Source organism: Centropristis striata, chromosome 23 (assembly GCF_030273125.1).
Source record: "Centropristis striata isolate RG_2023a ecotype Rhode Island chromosome 23, C.striata_1.0, whole genome shotgun sequence".
In the NCBI taxonomy this organism is placed as follows: domain Eukaryota; kingdom Metazoa; phylum Chordata; class Actinopteri; order Perciformes; family Serranidae; genus Centropristis; species Centropristis striata.
In genome coordinates, this window is record NC_081539.1 from 21,213,698 (window position 1) to 21,233,246 (window position 19,549).

Here is a 19,549-nt window from a genome sequence, read left to right on the forward strand (position 1 = left end):
ATTTTGAGTTCTTAAGGTGGAAATGCACATTGTAATGCTGCATCATCATTCCAAAAACAATAAAGCATTAATTCTAGTAAACAATATCAGTATGTTTACACATTTACTCAAAAGAAGTTAAAATTCAACATGCTTTGACATTACCATTTATATTTTGATGAGCTTTTATGCATATTTCTACAAAATGCAACATGTGCTTTCTTCACAACCTAAGGATTATGCTTGTCTCTATTCACTGTGAACAAAAAGATAGACATATGCACACAAGCAACAGAAGAAGTACACACCCTTTTACACACACACACACACACACACACACACACACACACACACACACACACACATCTGTCTAAATAGGGTTCCTGTTTCAGCCCCCTGAGTGAAGCTCAGCACTAAGTGGGACAGTTAGAGGACATTTTCTCTCTCTGCCTCTCTTTTGTCTTACTGTATTTTCTGACAATATGGCTTGTCTGAGTGTGCATGCATAGTGTGTGAATCCTTTGCACTTTGCCTGCACGTGGCTGCTGAAAATGCTTTTAACTCTACATGCTGTACTGGTGAAGAGCCTGAGAATGCAAATATTGATGTACTTTTAAAAGAGCATGGTTGTGTACTTGTGTATGGCAGAGGGAATGCATGCAAAGATGGACTGATGGATGTTTGAATATGTTGTGATAAGATCCTGAATGTAGAACATTTGAATGTCTGATTTGAAAACTTGAAACAACCCTTTGTAACCTGCCTGTTTGTACATGTCATCCTGTCCCATTTAAATAAGTGCACATCCTAGGCAAAAATGTTCCAGAGATGCAAATCATTTCCTCACTGCAGCAGAAAAACTGCTCTTCCTGTAAAGTCTGTAAAGTATTCCATTGTCTCCACATCATGATGTAATTATCTTGATTTATTAAAGCCTGCGTCCTTATCATCCAACGTTGATTATCTGACTATCATGAGATCATGCCATTGGTAAATATGTGTCTCAACAATCACATGTACGACTTAAGATGGAAATAAGATAATGAAAAAGATATCCACATTTGAGTTGTAGTGTTGTACCAGTGCTACGATGTGTATCGTACAATACAAAAGTATACAGAATGGTAAGAGATTAATAATGCATATAAAGCACAGGAGTAGCTACTACAAACACACACCCAACCTGTTCAGATCACACACACACACACACACACACACACACACACACACACACACACACACACACACACACACACACACACACACACATCATCATCATCATCATCATCCTCATCATCATCAGTAGGGGTCCTGTTAGTCAGGTTGTTTCAGGACAGAGGGTCTTCCAGCTCTGGATTAAACTGGGTAACTAAGCTATAGTGTGTGTACGTGTGTGTTTGTGTGTGTGTGTGTGTGTGTGTGTGTGTGTATGTTTACGTGTGTGTTTGTGTGTGTGTGTGTGTGTGTAAAGCATTAAACCCCCCAGGATTACCCCCGTGCTCTTTTGTTACTTTACTAATCAACAGGGAGTGGTACAAACTGTTATTAAGCCTTCTAAGCACAGACTCCCCGAACACTTTTACATTGAGAGGGCTGTGAATACAGATAAATAACGCAGTAATCAGAATAATTTGCAGTATTTACTCATTTAATTCAATTTGTGCAGCATCAAATCATTCTGCACATTATTTATCCTTTTTTGGCTCATCAGAGCATAAAAAGCATATTTTATTGATAATACTAGTGATGGCCCTGTTCCAGTTCCTGAGTCCTGGTTTTATGTGTGCTGGCTCATCAGCATGGCTCACAAGGACATGGAAATGGAACATCATTGATCTTATTAGCTACACCTCCGCTTTTTCTGACTGTCCAAATTCCTGCCATGAAAACAGTCTAGGCTCTCTCTATGTGAACACTCCACACTAATGTGACATGACTATATTTTATAACTGTTAAGACTTATGTGTCATGTGATGTAAGGAAGTAATGAATTACACAAGTGAGTAAACAGAGCAGTTGCTAATTACTGATCATTAAAATGCTGTTGACATTAAAGTCTTTGTAAGAGGAAGAGAGAGAGAGACACCCAAACCCATTTTACACTACAGACACATACAACCTGCCTGTGCACCATCCACATATAGTATGTGCATGTATACAGTATGCATGTATGTGAGCTGTCTAGGATATATACATTTTACCCAGACTGGCGTTTATGTTGAGTGTAAGTACAGTATTCACTCATGTTGTAGGGAGTGCTGTTCCAGCATGGCGTGCAGTACTCATCTGAATGATTCACAGCCCTGGGAGAGCCCCCAGCAGCGTCAAAGAGACTCGTCAATGTTTAATGGGAGGTAACATGCACAAGTAGGCTACAGGAAGACCTCTCCAACAGAGAGAGTAGTGACACAATGTTAGAGGAGGATTAACTTGATTTACTGCTTTGTCAACATTCCAATAAGAGATTTGTGTCACTTAGCAGCTACAGTGTTGCAAACTTATGTTGCAACTTGAATGAATGTATTATTATCATCATAGAAATAACACCTACTTTATTTTAGCAACTCTATTCATAAATAAGCTCAACACTATGAGCTAGAACTTGTTTGTGATTAAACATAAGGCATAAAAAGCCTCTATTGCACGCAAAATTAATCACAGTAATGCATATAAATGCCCCATTACCTTAAACATGTTCTTCAGGTCAAACAAAAAAAAAGGTTCGAGAAACTTTGTGAGAGAACATGAGAGATGTAAAAGATTAATTTAAGCTTGTTAAAAACCTAATTCTTCATGTTTGTTTACTCTGTTTCAATTTTGGTCTTTTTCCTATAAGCATTGATTGCTTACTGAACCTGGCCTTCACCTAAAAAATATCACTCAAATACACACATACCAACCAGGAAGGCACTCAAAATGACCACCCAAATATATAAATAATTAAATAAATCAACTACAAAGAGACTAAATTGGTTACAAATAGATACAAAACAGCTAAAAAGACTCAAAATGACCATGAAAATGCGGGGGGAAATCACAATAAGACAAGAAGCAAATACAAAGAGGCTCAAAATGACTACAAAATGATGAAGGATGGCTACAAAAAGTGGCAAAAACGACACCCAAAGTCATAAAGTCTTGTGTGTTTCTCCTATATCTGATTGGTGGGGGGGCTTCTATGCCCAGGGGCCCACTGCCTCTAAATATAAAGAGTATAGAGCTTTGGAGAGAGCTGACACAGGGGGTATAGACATCACGCTGCACTGCCAGTCTTTCTTTATTGCAAGTTGTTGTAGCTGCTTACAGACATTGATTTGTCTGAGGCCAATGGTCACTTTGTCTGATTGCTGTTTCAATGCGTGTAAGCACAAAACTCCATTTATTCCTGCAGTATGTGAGGATGCTAAAGAGAGTGGTGTTTCAGGAGGAAGTAGTTCACTGCCAGTCCTGCAAGCACAAATTCCATAAAGTATTTAGATGCAGAGCCGGATAAAACACAGCAGAATGTACAGTGCTACTCTGGTGTTGAGAAGTTATGCTTTGTTTCCTTAAGTGCCATGCAAAGCACTGCACAGATAAAATATACATAGATTTCCACACACATTGCAAATTCACTCTGTACATGTCCATCTCATCTTTCTGCAGCAATCAGATCTGAAAATGTTTGCTTGTCCAGAAAATCAAATCCAATGAAGGCCAAATCCTTTCTGAGCCCCGATGTGAAGCAGAGTTACAACCTTGGCCTAGAATTAACGCAGAATTATTATGTTTTTTTAAAATAAAAGCTGAGCCAAAACACACAGTCTGGCTCGAAAATAAATGTGAACTTCAGGCCTAAATTAACATGACACATCCCCAGGGCAGTAAGCCTAACCCAGTTAAACAAGGGTGTGTAAAAATGCCCTGCTCCAAGGTGTGACGACAAATACAAGAAACTGATGGTTTTTACCTTAATCCTATAGATCCTGTTTTACCATTTCCTGAAATAATATTTATGAAGTGTTTCAACACAGTATGAGCACCTACCATAATGTATGTCCAAGCACAGGCTGATGTAAATATAGTGTTGCATTTTTGTTAAACTTGGAGAAAAATAATAAATTATATTTCTCGAAAATCTGACAGAAGAGTCCAGCATGGTGGAATTTAACTAAATAATTTACTGAAGTACTGTAAAACGGAGTTATCTAATATTGTATCATAACGAAACTCTTTGAATGAACCATTTTGCATAGTGAATAATTTTACTTTTGATATTTTAGGTACATTTTGCTGAAACTTTTATACATTTACTAAAGTAACATTCTAGTGGAATTTCTACTTTTACTTTAGTAAAGGATTCGAGTATGGTACTTCTTCCTCCACTAGTGTCCAGACACTCATTGACCTTACACCTTGTCCCATTGTATCGGTGACAGTGACCCGTGATCGGGGTCAGCTGTCATAAACAATCAGTCACTAATGGCAAGCGGGGATGACCAATAGGATTTGGGATCAATGCTCCTTAGTAAGTCAGATTATTGAATCATTGAGAGATGTATAATAGGATTAAATGATCAATGAGGGCGACAGTTAACAGCTGAACCTTTTCAGGGTCTGAAAAATCTAAACTGCAGTAGTAGTGAAGCCAAATTCTGTGTAGTGTACTGTGAGTGTAATTTCCAGTGCTATTTTATCTTGACTGATGTACAATTTGATGTTTCATTTTTTTCAATCTGACACAGCAGAGCAAAATCAGCTCAGCTCACAAACATTCAGATAAGCCTTTGCATGAGATGAAATATTGCTGTTGCCAAAAACGGTGATTATTCTGTTTTCATGTGGCGAAATAGGATTAGTTGTTGGAAATATAAAGGCCATACGTTAAAGATGGATTACATAAAAAGCTGAACAAACTAGAAGAGTCACTATTACTTGGATGAATTTATTCTCTTATTCTGTTCATTAATTCTCTATAGTGCTTTTCAACATTCATAAAAAAACAAGCTTTTTTTCTATAGGTGCAGTATATGACATAATAATGATGCTTTCCATTGAGATTTAGACTATACACACATACAACTTCATTCACTCGGCCCATTCAGGACCATTGCGTAATCAGCACATTATCACATACAGAACGACAGCTTCCCCTTGACACGCACACACTCTCAGTAAACCCTCTCACTCAGTCGCGTCTGTCCCTCAGTATCCCACAATCCCCCTGTTTGGTCTCAGCAGGTCATGCGTGCCACTCCAAACTCCAGGCTGACAACAGCTGGCTCCTCTTTGGCCAACTCGCTGTTGTATGTCCCTTCCAGCTCTCCGTAGCTTTGCTTCCTGCTCTCGGTGCCGCTGCTGCCCTCCACTGTCCGCTCCGTGTCGGCACTCTCCGTGGCCTCCTCGCCCACCTCCTCCTGCTCGTCGTCGTCGTCCTGCCGCTGTACTTCTTTGTGGTTGATGGGCGCCCCCAGAATGAGGGAATCGGGACGGGGCGGGAGGGCGTTGGATCGCTGATCTCTGGTGGGAGGGGGTGCAGGGGGGTCAGAGGTCACTACGGGAGTCACACCGAGCTGGTGGAGCCGCTGGACAGAAACAGAGACAAGAGAATGCGGAGAGAGACGTTTTTAATTGGAAGTGTCAATTATGTAGAGCAGAAATCACTAGGTTGGTGGTTCAATCCCCAGCCACTTCACTTTGCTCCTGATGATATGTCAGTGTGTGTGAATCAAAGACAGACAGTTGCAGAGCACTTTGGAAAACGACGCCATATAGATGCAGCTTCACTTTTCACATTTTGGTTGTCATTTTCTGAGATGGTAATGCAGGTTGGATTTGATCCGCACCCACTAAAAATGCTTTGGCAAAGTAATGTACAGTAACTGAGAGCAGCCGGTTGCAATTATTTCATCTCAAGACAACAATATTCATCATAATGCTGCTCTGTTTTTCTATCATTTTTGTTTCCCCAATGTCATGTGAAAAACAACTTAGTTATCCACACAAAATAATTAACTCATGATCTCGGGATAATAGAATTGAAAAAAACATAATTGGAACCATGGCTTCCGAAGAATTTGGGGAAATGATTTCAAGAAAGACAACAGCATAATCTAAACTGAATGTCTAAGAAAAACATTGATGTGAGTGAATCTTCAGTGCACACATATGCAGGGCTTGAAGCAGAAAAAAATCGTGTGCCTGAAATTTTTTGATGCATGGGGGGGGGGCATCATGTATGATGAAATATTAGCATTAACTTAAAAGGAGATCCAGATCAGAGGAATTAATGATATGGTACTGACAATTAAAAGTATCGAACCAAACCATCTAGGGGGGGTCCGGGGGCATGCCCCCCCGGGAGAAAATTTGTACATTTTTAAGTAAAATGCATCTATTTTGTCTGAGGCATGAAGGGGGCCGGTCGATCATAAACAAAGCAGCATGGCTAATTGTTATGCACAGTGTCCGCTGATCATAAACATAGTGATCGTGAATTAACGGTACTCGCTAACTGCGCACAGAGTGTCCGGTGCTTGTTGTAAACAAACAGATCGCTGTTTCTCCTGCAGCAGCAGCACATACACACTTGACTGCTACAGAGCTAACTGCCGCTAACGGCGCCGCTCTTCTTAACGAGCCGGCCTCCGGCTCGTTAGTGGGTCGTTAAAAAGAGAGTAAGAAGGAGTCGCTGGATTAGTCTCCAGTCACTTTCTTGAGAAATAGTAATGACGTGGGTCTCAAGCACGCTCGGCGATGAGCCGCCTTCTTCTTCTCCGGCAGGCTGTACGCTATCCACCGTAATGCTGCCCTCCCCGGTCATACCCAGATCTAACTAGGTTTTTTTTTTTTTTAAAACATGATTAAAAAAAAAAAAAAAAAACACCCAAAAAAATCCCGAGCCGGATTTCCGGCACCGTGCCGGAGGTCTTCAAGCCCTGCATATGGGCTCTATAAAGAGAATTCACATGCTAACTCACATTTTCCAGTGCTTGCAATGTGCTCTCTGTCGAGCGGCTGTTCTCTCTCAGAGTCAAAATGGTTTTGAGGATGGACTGACGTGGGTGCATAGACCGATCAAACTGGTGGTACATGTTCCTCCAGAACCTTGAAAACAAGAAACACACTGTCAGATGCTTTGAGAAGTCCGGTGGTAATTGGAGTACGGCACTTTAAATATGTAGCAGCAGCAGGGAGGCGAGAAGGGCTGTACTGACTTGAAATGGTACGGCAGAGTGGAAGGCTCCAGCACAGGGTGTGCTTCAGAGTACGCCGGGCTGTAGAACGGATTCAAGTAGTTCTGTTTTTCGCTCATTAGAAATGCCCACAGCGAGTGGGTCCGCTCTCTCAGCCTGGAAAACAAAACAGCAGTTAGACAGAAATTTAAACACACTCCAATGGGGTGTTTATTAAGGTTTTCACAACCAAACATTATGCTTGCTTTCACACAAAAAAGTATTTAAGTGTTCTGTGAAAAACAAGTTTTAGCCCATGCTTTGTATTATACTATCACTCTATACCCTTTCTTGTGCTGCATTAATACTTAGGCGTGCTTAAAATACGCACATCAATGTAGGGAATGTTGTTAGACAGTGTTCCTTGGAAATATGGTGTGTTTGCCAGGCATCAGTCGTCAGTGACTTTTTTTTTTTTTTTTACCCAGATACACACAAGGATGTTTCCACACAGGACAAGTATCCGAGAATTAAAGTAGTGTTTTTTTCTGTGGCACGCGTCACCAGCAACTGGCAAATGATGATATGTGTTTGAAGTCCTAATGAACCTACATATGTACTGTGTTTATCTTCATAATAATTTGAACAGACTTTGTTCAATTATTTATTTTAGAGGTGGTACTTCTGTGCTTACTGGATATGCCGATCAATGTTTGTCTATTGCTTTGACACACAGAAATGCTATCCTGTTAGAATGGAGAGAATGGCACCGGTGGATACAATTGAGAGTTGTCACAAACGCATGGTGTGTGTCAGACTCACTGCAAGTCCTCTCTCTGCCTCTGGTTGTTGCCGAGGAAGTTTCCATACTGACAGGAGTGGACGTGTTCATGAATCTGCAGCAGGAACCACTCGCTGAACTCAAATGCCTACGGAGAGGGTTATCATTAAATAAATACACTAACCACACAGCATATAAGACACATTAGTCTGTGTAAATATGATACTTGTCAAGTAGCTCACACACTCCCACACACACCTGTGGGAACTGCTCTGTCAACTGATAGACACACTCCAGGAACTGAGTGAAGATAGGAGACACTTCCTTTGGATCCCCGTCCAACTGGTCACACCTAAGGGTGATAAACATAACTTTTTAAGAACTAACTATGTCGTATATATATATATTTATATAGTAATATAGTGAAAAAACAACAAGTAAATGCCTAAACTATTTGATCCAGTTGAAACCTCACCTGTCTGCAAACTTATGGCCGAAGGAGATCCAGTCTTTCTCTATCAGTACCTAGTAGACAGATGTAAAGAAAAAGAATGTTTTAAGAGTTTTCATGAGTGCTAAACTGTGTGTATACATGTGTGTGTATGTGTGTGTTTGTGGCTAGTACCATGAAGCCCTTAATGGTGCGGTAGTAAGGGTCCATAAGCAGCGAGCCCAGTGAGCAGACCTGAGCTGTCCTGTCCCATCCGTCTGAACAATGAACCAACACACTGGCTCCTTCCACGGTCACTGCCTGGGGTGAAGAGTGAAGACAGACAGCAGAGGATTGTGGTGTTAAAAAAAAAAGTAAGTCACAGTCTTTGCTGGACAAAAAATAAACATGAAGATCTGTTTTCTTAAAGTGATCTTCATTGTTTTCTCTCCTGCGTTACTGTATTTATTTTAGCTAGAAATGTATTTTAATCAGAGAACACAAATGCATTTAATCCTATTAAGAACTTGAGCCTCAAAACTTTTTCAAACTGTTTTCACATTTGGAGGAACTCTGATCCTCAAAAACCTCCTTTTTCACTTGTTCATAAGTCATAAACACAGGAGAGAGAAAAAGGGAAGCAGATTTTACCTTGGTGAGAAAAATGGCTGCGTCTACAACAGCCTTGATATGCCGCAGCCAGCCACAACTCTCTAGGCCAACAAGGTAGTCACTCATGGAAAGAGAGCGAGTCCCGATCACTGGGAGACGCAAACACACACAAATTCATTTCAGATTAACCACTGACTGACTCCTTGCTGATAAATTATAAAAGTGTCCTTCATAATCTACAAAAAGTGACATTTTTGTATGTGTTTAACCTTCTAGCAGTTTCTGCAGGCTGGCCCTCATTACATGGATGTTTTCGATGCCAACAAACTGGAAGCGGATGTTGGAGTAGTTGTCCTCGTTCTCGTAGCCTTTACCTGCTGCTCGATTAGCTAGCGCATTCAACTGCAGGACAGAAAAAAACAAAAGAAAATAATTGCACATGTTCTGCCGCTCTGCTTTTCATATTGCTTTATGTTGTGTTTTTAAGGCATTTCAGAAGAAAGTTTTTATCTGTTACCTTTGGCCTAGTATCCATGACGTAGACAAATCGACTGTTGTGATTGGCCTTGCTGATGGCCTGCAGCATGCTTTCATCCTCTAAGCACCGTGCACTGAACCCAGAGAGAGGCTGGCTGCATCGACACACTGCTGCCTGTCAGAGTGAACACAGGACCTGATCAGAACATTTACAGACATTTACAAAAAATACAAAGAGCTGCAGCTGAAATATCAACTAAAACTACAGCATTTGACCATATTACAGCTATCATTACCTCCCTCTTTGACTCGTCTATAATTTAACAACTACGGCTCCCATTAGCCTCACAAAATAATAGTTTCATCTTTACCGAGCTGACAAGAAGTTCCAGTTCAAATAGCAATTTATTAGTCATTGCACTTTTTAGTTTGATTATGGACAAAAAAAACGTAGTATCATGTTTCAGCTTTCCAACCCTTAATGGATAATTGAAGCCATTTTGTGGTACTCATTCTGTTAAAACCCCAGATGAAGTCGCTGTGCCAAAACGCATTGATTGCAAGCAAAGTGCAAACACTTCATTTTGCCAGATCATTGTTGAGAGTCAGGTTTGTCCACGTCAACATGAAAGTTAATCTTGCGGAATGCGGGACAGGAGGGAGAAAAGACTTCTGCTCTCTAATCAGACTTGTTTTACTAGAAAATGTGTGTGTGTGTGTGTGTGTGTGACCAGGTGTTGAATTCCTATCATTTAAAGTACATGTGAGTCACATTTAAAGAACTCAGGGAATACGCCCTTCTCAGTTACATGAATCCTACGGCCTTTCCTCTAGCACCACCTTGTGGAAAAAACTTTACATATCTTAACTCTATTACCAATAAGACCTTAATATAATTATTAATCTTTATTTAAACAATGTTGTTTGTCCCTTTAAGTCAAGTACACTGCAGCAGCTGCTATGGACTACTGCTTTATATTGAATGAAGTGATGGAAGAATACTTTATTTAAAAAACAACACTCTACTTCACCTTTAACAGCATTCTTTTTTTATCTTTCACATTCTATTTACAAACCTCTACAACATACAAAAATACTAAACCAAACTTATAAAAATAATTGTTTAAAAATCTGGTGGGAAATACTTTTTTACATCCCTGTAAAATGGTTTATAGTGGTGTATACAGTACCTTCTTTTCTTGGTAGAAGTATGTGAGTACAGGAAAGCGTCCTTTGCTTCTAAACTTGGAACTCCCCACGATGATTGGCTTACTGGCTGTGATGGGAACATACAGATCCCTTGGATATGTCTCACACACCTGGAAAACCAAGCACAAAACATACACACATCACACACACGCAGACTCAAAACATATCGGAAGTCAGCATCAGTATTAGTATTACCTACTCTGAGCAGTGAGACATGGTGCTGATGAGAAAACCAATCAAATCATAGTCCAATATTTACTTTCTGTCATATATATATATATATATATATATATATATATACACACATACATATACATATATATATCTATATCTATATCTATATATATATATACACAGATGGTCATATTGAACATGACCAAAGTTTCAAATAATAAGGTAGAAGTGAGCAAAAAGCTCAGGTTTCTATCTTTTTGGAACCCTCCAAATGTCGCCTGCAAACTTGAAGCTTTGCTTGTCTGTCATACTACAGTTAAAGCCAACATTCAATCCTTAGTGCCCTCTCCTGGACATATATGCATAATGTCTTAATCACATGTGGTAATGTCTAACTGGTTTCTGCAATATACTGTGTTAACTGACTCCCTAAACTACCACCACGCCCTGAAATACAGCCAGCTTATTACAACACAGAGTTGCCTAGTGTTTGATTAGGCAAGCCTGGACAATGTTTGCACAAACCACAATAAAGTAACACTAAATGTCAGAATATACTACAATACCGTATGTGTGACTTTATTGCTCAGTAAACATGTGACATCAACAAACTGCCTACTCCTTGGATTCTTTTGTCTTTGTAGCAGGCGGTGTTAATGGCACAAAGACAGTGCCAAGGTTCAACAACAGTCAGCAAAGTCCAGCTTTAACTGGGCAGAGAGGTTGCTGACTTCCATTTTGGAGCATTTTTTTTACTCTTTTTTCACTTTCTGTGGATGGACTATAAATCCTTCCAGTTGCCAACCGCTGTGACGTAATCTATGGTGTTTATGTATGGTGTCCTGATTTAGGTTGGTGTTAGGCTAATACAAAAAGGTGTAAACTGTCATAAAAGCCTGGATCTAACTTAGATTTTTCACATCTTGGCTGTGAATCTCCATAAGACATTGCATGAAACTGTAGAGACTATGGCCTTCATTTATCAAACGAGCGTACGTCAGAAAGTGAGAGTAAAGTGGGCCTAAGATAATTTCTACGTAAGCCTCGGCATTTATCAATTTGGACGTGAGCGGAGGGTAAGATCAGATCTCACGTCTGCTCTCAGCTCGTGTACGCAAATTTGAGTCAGCGTGAAGTCCACACGTCTGAGTCGGAGAATTCATTTTAGACTATTGAATCGATTACTGGAGCTGATAAAACTCTGTGGTGTATTATTTTTAATGGTGACAAAGCAAAACATGTTTAGACTACATAATTTATCATTAAAACACGATTAAAAATAAATACACCCTGTGATCATCAGATGTAACAAAAAAGTGCCAGAAGGAATTACCTCCAAAAGAAAAGTGTTCTCAATTTTGCACTTCAATCACAGCTTATAAGATACAGCCAACCATCTACCTTGTAGTCTCTGTTGACGTCAGTGAGTTGCCATTGGTCGCAGGGGACACCCATCCTCTCAAACTCCGCCCCGAGGTCGATGATTTGCCATCCCTCCTCTCTCTGTTGGTCGTTCTGTTTGGGGTTGTAGGAGAAAGCGTAGAGCTCCTCATAGGTTACTGCACAAAGGAGAGAGAAATTAGAAAAAGAGCCTGAACATGACACAAAAAAATATGGACGGATAAAAACATAGATGTGAGAGGGGTTCACTGAAACCCACCGGGCCGTAGAAGACGCAGCAGCGAGCTGTAGATGTCGTGGCAGTCTCTTTCTCTCTGTACCACAAAATGGACAACCCTGAAGTTGCGACACTGGATGACCAGAGGACAGCCTGTAGTGGTCAGGGAGAGCTTCTCCACTGATGCTATATGGTGATGCAAAATCTGTAGAGGAGAGAAAGACAGTTGATGGTTAATACGATACAGATATCAACATCCACTACATAACAAACATGAAGAAATTCCAAAAATATTCTATATCTAAGAAACCAAGAAACAAAAGGTGTTTTGAAAATAATTAACCCCTTTGTGGTTTTCATTACTTTCTTCACCTCCGGGAAACTTCATTTATCCACACTAAAAACGCTGTGTGTCGAGAATACTAAGTGTAGCACATATATCAAAGGGTAAGGAATTTTTTTTCTTACAGTTAATTTGTAATCCAGCCTTGAACTACAGTGACTTCTGGAGAAAATAAAGTATAAATCTAACTCTGAATTTCCTCTGTGATTATTTATCAATTTTTGTGAAAACCGTTTTGAAAACAGGCGTTGTTGTTGTTGTTGTTGTCAGCTATCCATTTTAGAAATCCCATGATACCTTGGGTTTAGTCTGTTGACCAATCGGAGGCTGTGTTTCTGACAGCTCTGATTTCAAACGCAATTTGTTAGGAAATAACAGGAGACTGACTCGAGAAAGAAAAAAAATACACTGGGTGCATCATGTGACAGCATTATTATGGCGATGTGATTATTGCTGCAGCCCCAGTAGCCCTCTTTAAAGCTTACCCTCTAGTGAGCTCAAACAATTCATAATCGCTTTAAGAGGACTTCATAAGCAAGATTAAGTAGTCAATTTTAACTATTTAAAAAGTCACAATTATATAGAGTATCCTGGTACTGGTTCACCTGTTGCACAAGTCATTACAGTGGGTCTAATGAAGAGAATCTGACAGCAGGTTTTTTAATCTTTGTTAACAGAATCTTTGTAAAAATGCTCTTACTAAAGAAAATCTTATAGCATGTTAAACGCCAAGTAAAGGTCTGTCAGTTATATTAGAAGTAGCAATAAATACAATTCGGAATATTGAAAGATGTGCAAGGATTTCATTTGCAAAAATCTTGCAGTTTGCTCCACATAACTACTTAAACATACATTGTCTTAATGCCATAAAGTACAGAGGGCAAGAAGGACAAATGCAGTACATCACCATATTCATTAAGGGCTGTTTGAATTTCTCAGGGACTTCCGCCATGGGAGATCATTAAGATGCACATTCATCAGCATTGGTAATGACCAGTAAAACACAGACACACCCACGCAAACACAGAGTGAATGCTGATCTCACCAGCCACTGAGACAGACAGTACCTCATCCGCTGTTTTAATATTTTACAAGGCAAAATAACATTGTGACAAACTCTCTCTGACCAACAGACTGATTCTAAATCGCCTCCATGAATGCAGATACATAAAGAATGCTGACACATATAGACAGACAGACACACACACATGCACAGGACCAAGAAAAACTGAAAGTGTATAGTAAGAGACAACACTGCATGCTACAACAGAACAAAAACAGAGAAGGAAAGAAAACATTTCCTTCTCTCAGCACATGAAGCAGGAAGGATGGTGGTGAGAAGGTCATGGCCCGCAATCTGCTGCGCAAAGCATTTTAAACCACGCTACCCCTTGCACAATCTAAATACTGAGAGTGCTATTTTCACTCCATCACATAACAGGATACAAGACTTATAGTAGTTCTTCCCCCAAACTGCAACTGCGTTGCCACTGTAACATTAAGAAAGAAAATCACCAACAAATCAGAAAGTTCTCACTGATCTTCTTTCAGGTAGAGGCAGAAAACACGCACACACTTCATATGCATGCACAGAAGCATAACAGGATACCTTGCTACTATATTATGAGAAATTTAAACCTCTACCCTACTTCCTCTTACCACACACAAGCTTGCATATTTTTCCTTTTGCCCAGCACATTGCCACACAAGCACAAACTCTATCAGGTTGCAGACTTCCTTGTGGTGGTCTCTGACAGCCGCAGTAACGTTTTTGCTACACCGTATAAGTCCTTCCAGTGTGGGAGTGCCCACACTATATATTGCGGACTAATAAAACCCAACTAATAGGCTAGGACAGGGGTAGTCGACCTGCGGCTCCGGAGCCAAATGCGTTTCATCAGGCCATCTGCACTGGCTCCCTGTGGCTGTGACAAAACCCCAAAACGAAATGAAATGGTTATTTCTTTACATTTTAATTTTAATTTATCATTAGTGTAGGCCCAAAGCAATTTCTATACTTCAATTGTAAAAGCTATAGATGACATTACAAATCTTTTAGTCAACTAAAATGTGAATCATAGCTTATGAATGTCTACAACCTGCCACCTTAACCTCTAAACTTTGCCAACTTCTAGTCTATTTTTGAGGGATCCAAATCTCCTGAGATATTTCTTTGGTGTCCAGCCTCTTGCACTTGGCTCCTCACTGTATTCTGACAAAATCATATTAATAAATGCTTATTATGACCTATTAGTAAGGTTGGTAGGCTAATTTAGACTAAGTAGACCATTTTATCTTCATTGTAAGGCCCAAAATAAGGTTTACGGCTCCATTCTGATATTTTTTCCCTTTTTTCTGGCCAACAATGGCTCTATTGCTAGTAAAAATTGCCGACCCCTGGGCTCGAAGCAAATCCGTATTGTAAAATGAGCCTCCTCAATTACCCAGACTCTAGGCAAATTGGCACAAGCAGGTGATCATTTTGGGAAATAGGAGAAACTTCCTCATCTTAACATCACTCATGCATGGTAAATGGTAAATGGACCTGCACTTTTCTAGCCGCTTTGCGAACACTCAAAGCGCTTTACACTACAGACTGGGCTCATTCACCCGTTCACACACACACATTCATACTGGTGGCAGAGGCTACCCTAAACGGTGCCACCTGCCACCATTGGAAATCTCACACCGATGAACACAGCATCTGGAGCAACTTGGTGTTCAGTATCTTGCTCAAGGATACTTCGACACGTAGGCTGCTATGGTCAGGGATCGAACCACCAACTGTCCGATCGGTGGGTGACCGCTCTCCCAACTGAGCCACAGCCGAATGGTTAGCCTAACTGTAATAACCAATGGTGAATTTACTGTGGTTACATCCATGTCTAATGTACTAGCTGAACAGAGGGACTGTGAATGACACCTGTCATACAGACAGAATGCAGCCACCACCAACACTACTCACCCAAATCTCCTGTGCAGCAGATGTTGAGTTGTTAGAGCTGCTCTCCACAAAGATGAGATGTGTAGCTGTGAGGTACAGGGTGCCATTTGTGAATTTGTTGCTGAAGCGATCCAGCAGTCGCACCTGCTCCACCTGCAAACACACAAACCAGTAATTACAACATTAATGAGCAGGTCATGAGTCTGTGTTGAAAGGTATGTATAGGATATACTGAGAGGAAGAACGCCAGGATCTTGCTACCAGTATTGACACCTGTCACAAATAACTGCACTTGGCACTGCCTCCAGCTGGCACACCACCTAATCCCGACCACCTGGGCCTACCTTTCAGATGCCTGTTCAATTACAGTCAGAGCCACAACGTATTCCTGGATACAGAAAAAGAGTCTAATTGCAGTACTAACTGAACAATGAAAAATGTGATGTTAATGTGCATGAACCAATCCCTAACACCTCAAGTCAACTGTTTTATTTATCTAATTTTACTTTACCCAGTTTTTCAGAATATTTTCTCATACTGCTGACGAGAAGCCTTGTAGAGCACCCTGACTCTTTAGAGCACATAAACACCAACAGTGCACTTACTCACAGTGAAACATTTACTTAAGTCACACATTTTCACACAGGAAGAATGATAAGGAACAGAAGCCATAATAAGGAGCAGGTTTTGATACATCTGATGGCCAGAATGTGCATTCATAACTATTAAATAAGGATTGTAACAATGACAGTTCCTCACCCTTTAGAGCACTGAAATCTATTAAAATAAGAGTTCTCTTTATTGTAAATAAACACCTCAACAAAACAAGCTGATTGTTACTTGTGACCTGTGGCCAACGGGCTATTTGACAGTTAGCAGCGACAGCACTCCAAATCCATGATTCATCAAGTGAGTGGCTCTCTGTCTGACTCAGACATCCTCCTCTTTTGTTTCCGTTTTCCTGTCGTTCTGAGATATGACGAAATAATTGAGCCTATCTCTGTCTCCCAGCAACCAGCAGGATGCAGCTCCATCATAGACAGGCTTCCTCATACAAACTGGAAGTCAGGTGTGTGTAAATGAATGAGTGAAAGTTGATGATGAATGTTTGGATTTGATGCAAACTAACAATACATTATCCACAAAGCTCAAAAATGTCAAACTGTTTTCACAAGTATTTTATTTGAAGCAGGTTGACCACAGAGTTAATAAAACTTAAAAACAATATAATCCAACAAAATACTCCCATAACAATTAAGGGTGTCTAAATCAAAAATTGATCAAAATGAGCTTTTATTATTATTATTGCAATTATTATTTTATTTTTTTGTTATATTTGACCATATGGTGATAGTAGGGTACATAAAATAAATATGGGAGTTATATCACACTTGATAGCATGTAGGCAATCTTTTTAAAGAAGAATTTGAAAATGTAAATCACAGTTGTCAGGGCTTTCTTCTTCTATCTTTATAAATTAAGACTTGATAGTCTAAGCCTTCAGTACTGAAAAAAATGTTTATACCGAAAAATGAAATCGCATTGTGACCTTAAAATTAAAAAAATACTCAAAACGTGGATTTGAAAAATCTAACCTAACGACAATACATAGCAGCAGTCTTTTGCAACACCAAGTGAAAACACATTTGCTTTTCTGGAAAGCAATAAAGCTCCTTGACTGTTTTATTCAAGCAAACAACTAAAAAGACTTGAGACAGTTGGGCCACACCCTGTCTGCATGCAATCACACCCACCTAATCCCAGCAAACCCCTTATTCAATTATGTTCTCAAAGAATTGTGTGCACTTTGGTGTAATGTATGTCTTTTGTGGAGCCTGGAAAATTAGGCCACACTGCCTCCTAATGTGATGGAGAAGGCTCACCTTTCAACATACACACCCTCACAATTACACATACTAGAATAGATTAGGTGTGGGCCCAAGGCATGTCTCAAACTGTGAGCTACGGCGGCTTATGTCGGATACATTTGAGTCATTAATGTCACGGAAAAGCCACCAGAACTATTAACAGTGCAATCTCCAAGTATTTAGACAGTGACACATCTGTTTGCTGTCTTGCCTTTGTACTTAAAGAATTTGCAATAAAAAAGGGGAAAGAGCTGTCTGACTTTCAGCTCTAATTTGAAGTTGTGTGCCTCCATAGTGTGTGACAGTGAACAGTGTAGCCCTACAGAAACATAGTCATTTGATATCTGGTCACAAATAATTTGCAATCATTAACAGTTTGAAGAATATATCCCAGACATAATCAACCTCTTGGTGTCTTTTCTAATGATGCTCTGCAAAGCATGAACTACAGCAATCTCCAGGTACTTGTCTGGACGCCTTTTGCCTTCAGTCTGGCTGTCTTCAGTAAATGATTTGGAGGCCAGGTGATTGACCTGGTCAGCCAAAAGGATTCCACTGTTCCCAATGCTCGTTTGTATTGGTTATTTGTTTAGGGTGTCTGCCCAGATGATAAAAATGTGAGACTATATTCAAAAAACTTCAAGTCCTACAGTGATCACCCTGGGTGTGAACACATTCAAACACTAACAAGAGTCCATAAATGTGATATTGTGCTGAACGTAGCTTGTTTTCTCATTGTGGTGTTCCATCACGCCGGATGCATTACCTGGATTGATAGTGTAATCTTAATTCAATCGATATAAGGGCGTGCAGGTAGTAACATTACAAAGAGGCAGCCCAGCAGCTATCTGCTGTACGGGAAAAACAAACAGCTCATTGATGCTCGTCACGTCTGGCACTTCAAGCTGCTGGCGACACCTGCTAGTCATCATGCTATTAGAGCCACACACATTTAGTCTAAACAACGATATATGGACGTAACCACACTTAAGCATTACAGAAATCCCAACAAGACAGGCCGAGCTGCTGACTGTATCCCATCCATTTGCAATTAGCTAGAAATGTTAGCTACCTTTGGCGTTCGGATATGCTCCATTTCTCCGAGTCGAACAGCTGTCAGCGACTGCAAAGCTTCACACGACGCCTTCCGGGAATAACTTTATCATTGATAATTTGGTGGCGTAAAATGCTGCACAAAACGCATGTACTTTGTCGGAGGCATACGATATATGTTTATTGTCAATTATTTCACTTCTCCATCCGCGTAAAGATCCTGGCAATCACGTTAACACACCCGTAGCACACTTTTCGAAGTAAAAGCACGACTTTACGTAGGTATTTAGACAACATTAGATGGGTCTAGAATGCATCCCACTCTCTGTTTATGTATTGGTAATTAGTTTGTTTGTCATAACTTTACTCGTTAGTGAAATGTACACTGTATGCACAACATATATTAAAATAATAAAGGCCTGGAAAACAGATAGTATAATAGACTACAGTAGGCCTAACAATGCCGATGTTGCTTAACCCAACCTGGGTTTAAAACCAATTTCTACAAACCTGTCACTTTGTTTATTCTGCATTTTGTCTGCAAATTCATTAACGTCAATACACAAATTTACGATGCACATGAAATTTATGTCAATACAATTTAAGTGGTATGAACAATAAGCTTATTGTAAATGTATTTTGATACAAAATATAAAGCAGTGTAAATCATGATATGTTACAGTATAAATGTAGCTGATATAGTTTATTTGTGGCAGTATAAAAGACAGCAGAGAGAGAAAAACGACAAAAATTAATCAATAAATAATATTCTGAATAAATTAGTAATTTAGAATAAAAAATAATAATGCAGGAGATTCCAAACAAACAAAGAGTGTGTGAGTAAAACAGCAGAGTGCATGTGGTATTTTGTAAATGAGCGCTGCCTGATCCCATGCAGTTTGGCATC

General features: G+C 39.8%; 1 protein-coding gene across 1 annotated transcript; it reads right to left on the reverse strand.

Moving 5' to 3' along the window:
- Positions 1-4,889: 4,889 nt before the first annotated feature.
- Positions 4,890-18,859, reverse strand: mtmr6 (myotubularin related protein 6). The gene is made up of 15 exons (XM_059327330.1): positions 18,662-18,859; positions 15,743-15,874; positions 12,477-12,639; positions 12,218-12,375; positions 10,624-10,752; positions 9,474-9,608; positions 9,226-9,358; positions 8,996-9,105; positions 8,540-8,665; positions 8,390-8,439; positions 8,173-8,266; positions 7,956-8,062; positions 7,176-7,310; positions 6,939-7,065; positions 4,890-5,543 (listed from the first exon to the last, which is right to left on the reverse strand). Exons 1-15 carry the CDS (start codon positions 18,683-18,685, stop codon positions 5,193-5,195), a joined length of 1,974 nt encoding a protein of 657 aa, XP_059183313.1. The 5' UTR covers positions 18,686-18,859; the 3' UTR covers positions 4,890-5,192.
- Between the last annotated feature and the right edge of the window lie 690 nt (positions 18,860-19,549).

Excerpts from the sequence above, each read along its gene's own strand:
- mtmr6 (XM_059327330.1), bottom strand. The coding sequence starts at position 18,685 with ATGGAGCATATCCGAACGCCAAAG. Across the intron at positions 8,440-8,539 it reads GCACCATTAAGGGCTTCATG|GTACTGATAGAGAAAGACTG; the intron begins GTACTAGCCACA and ends TCTGTCTACTAG. Across the intron at positions 7,066-7,175 it reads ACTCTGCCGTACCATTTCAA|GTTCTGGAGGAACATGTACC; the intron begins GTCAGTACAGCC and ends CTTGTTTTCAAG.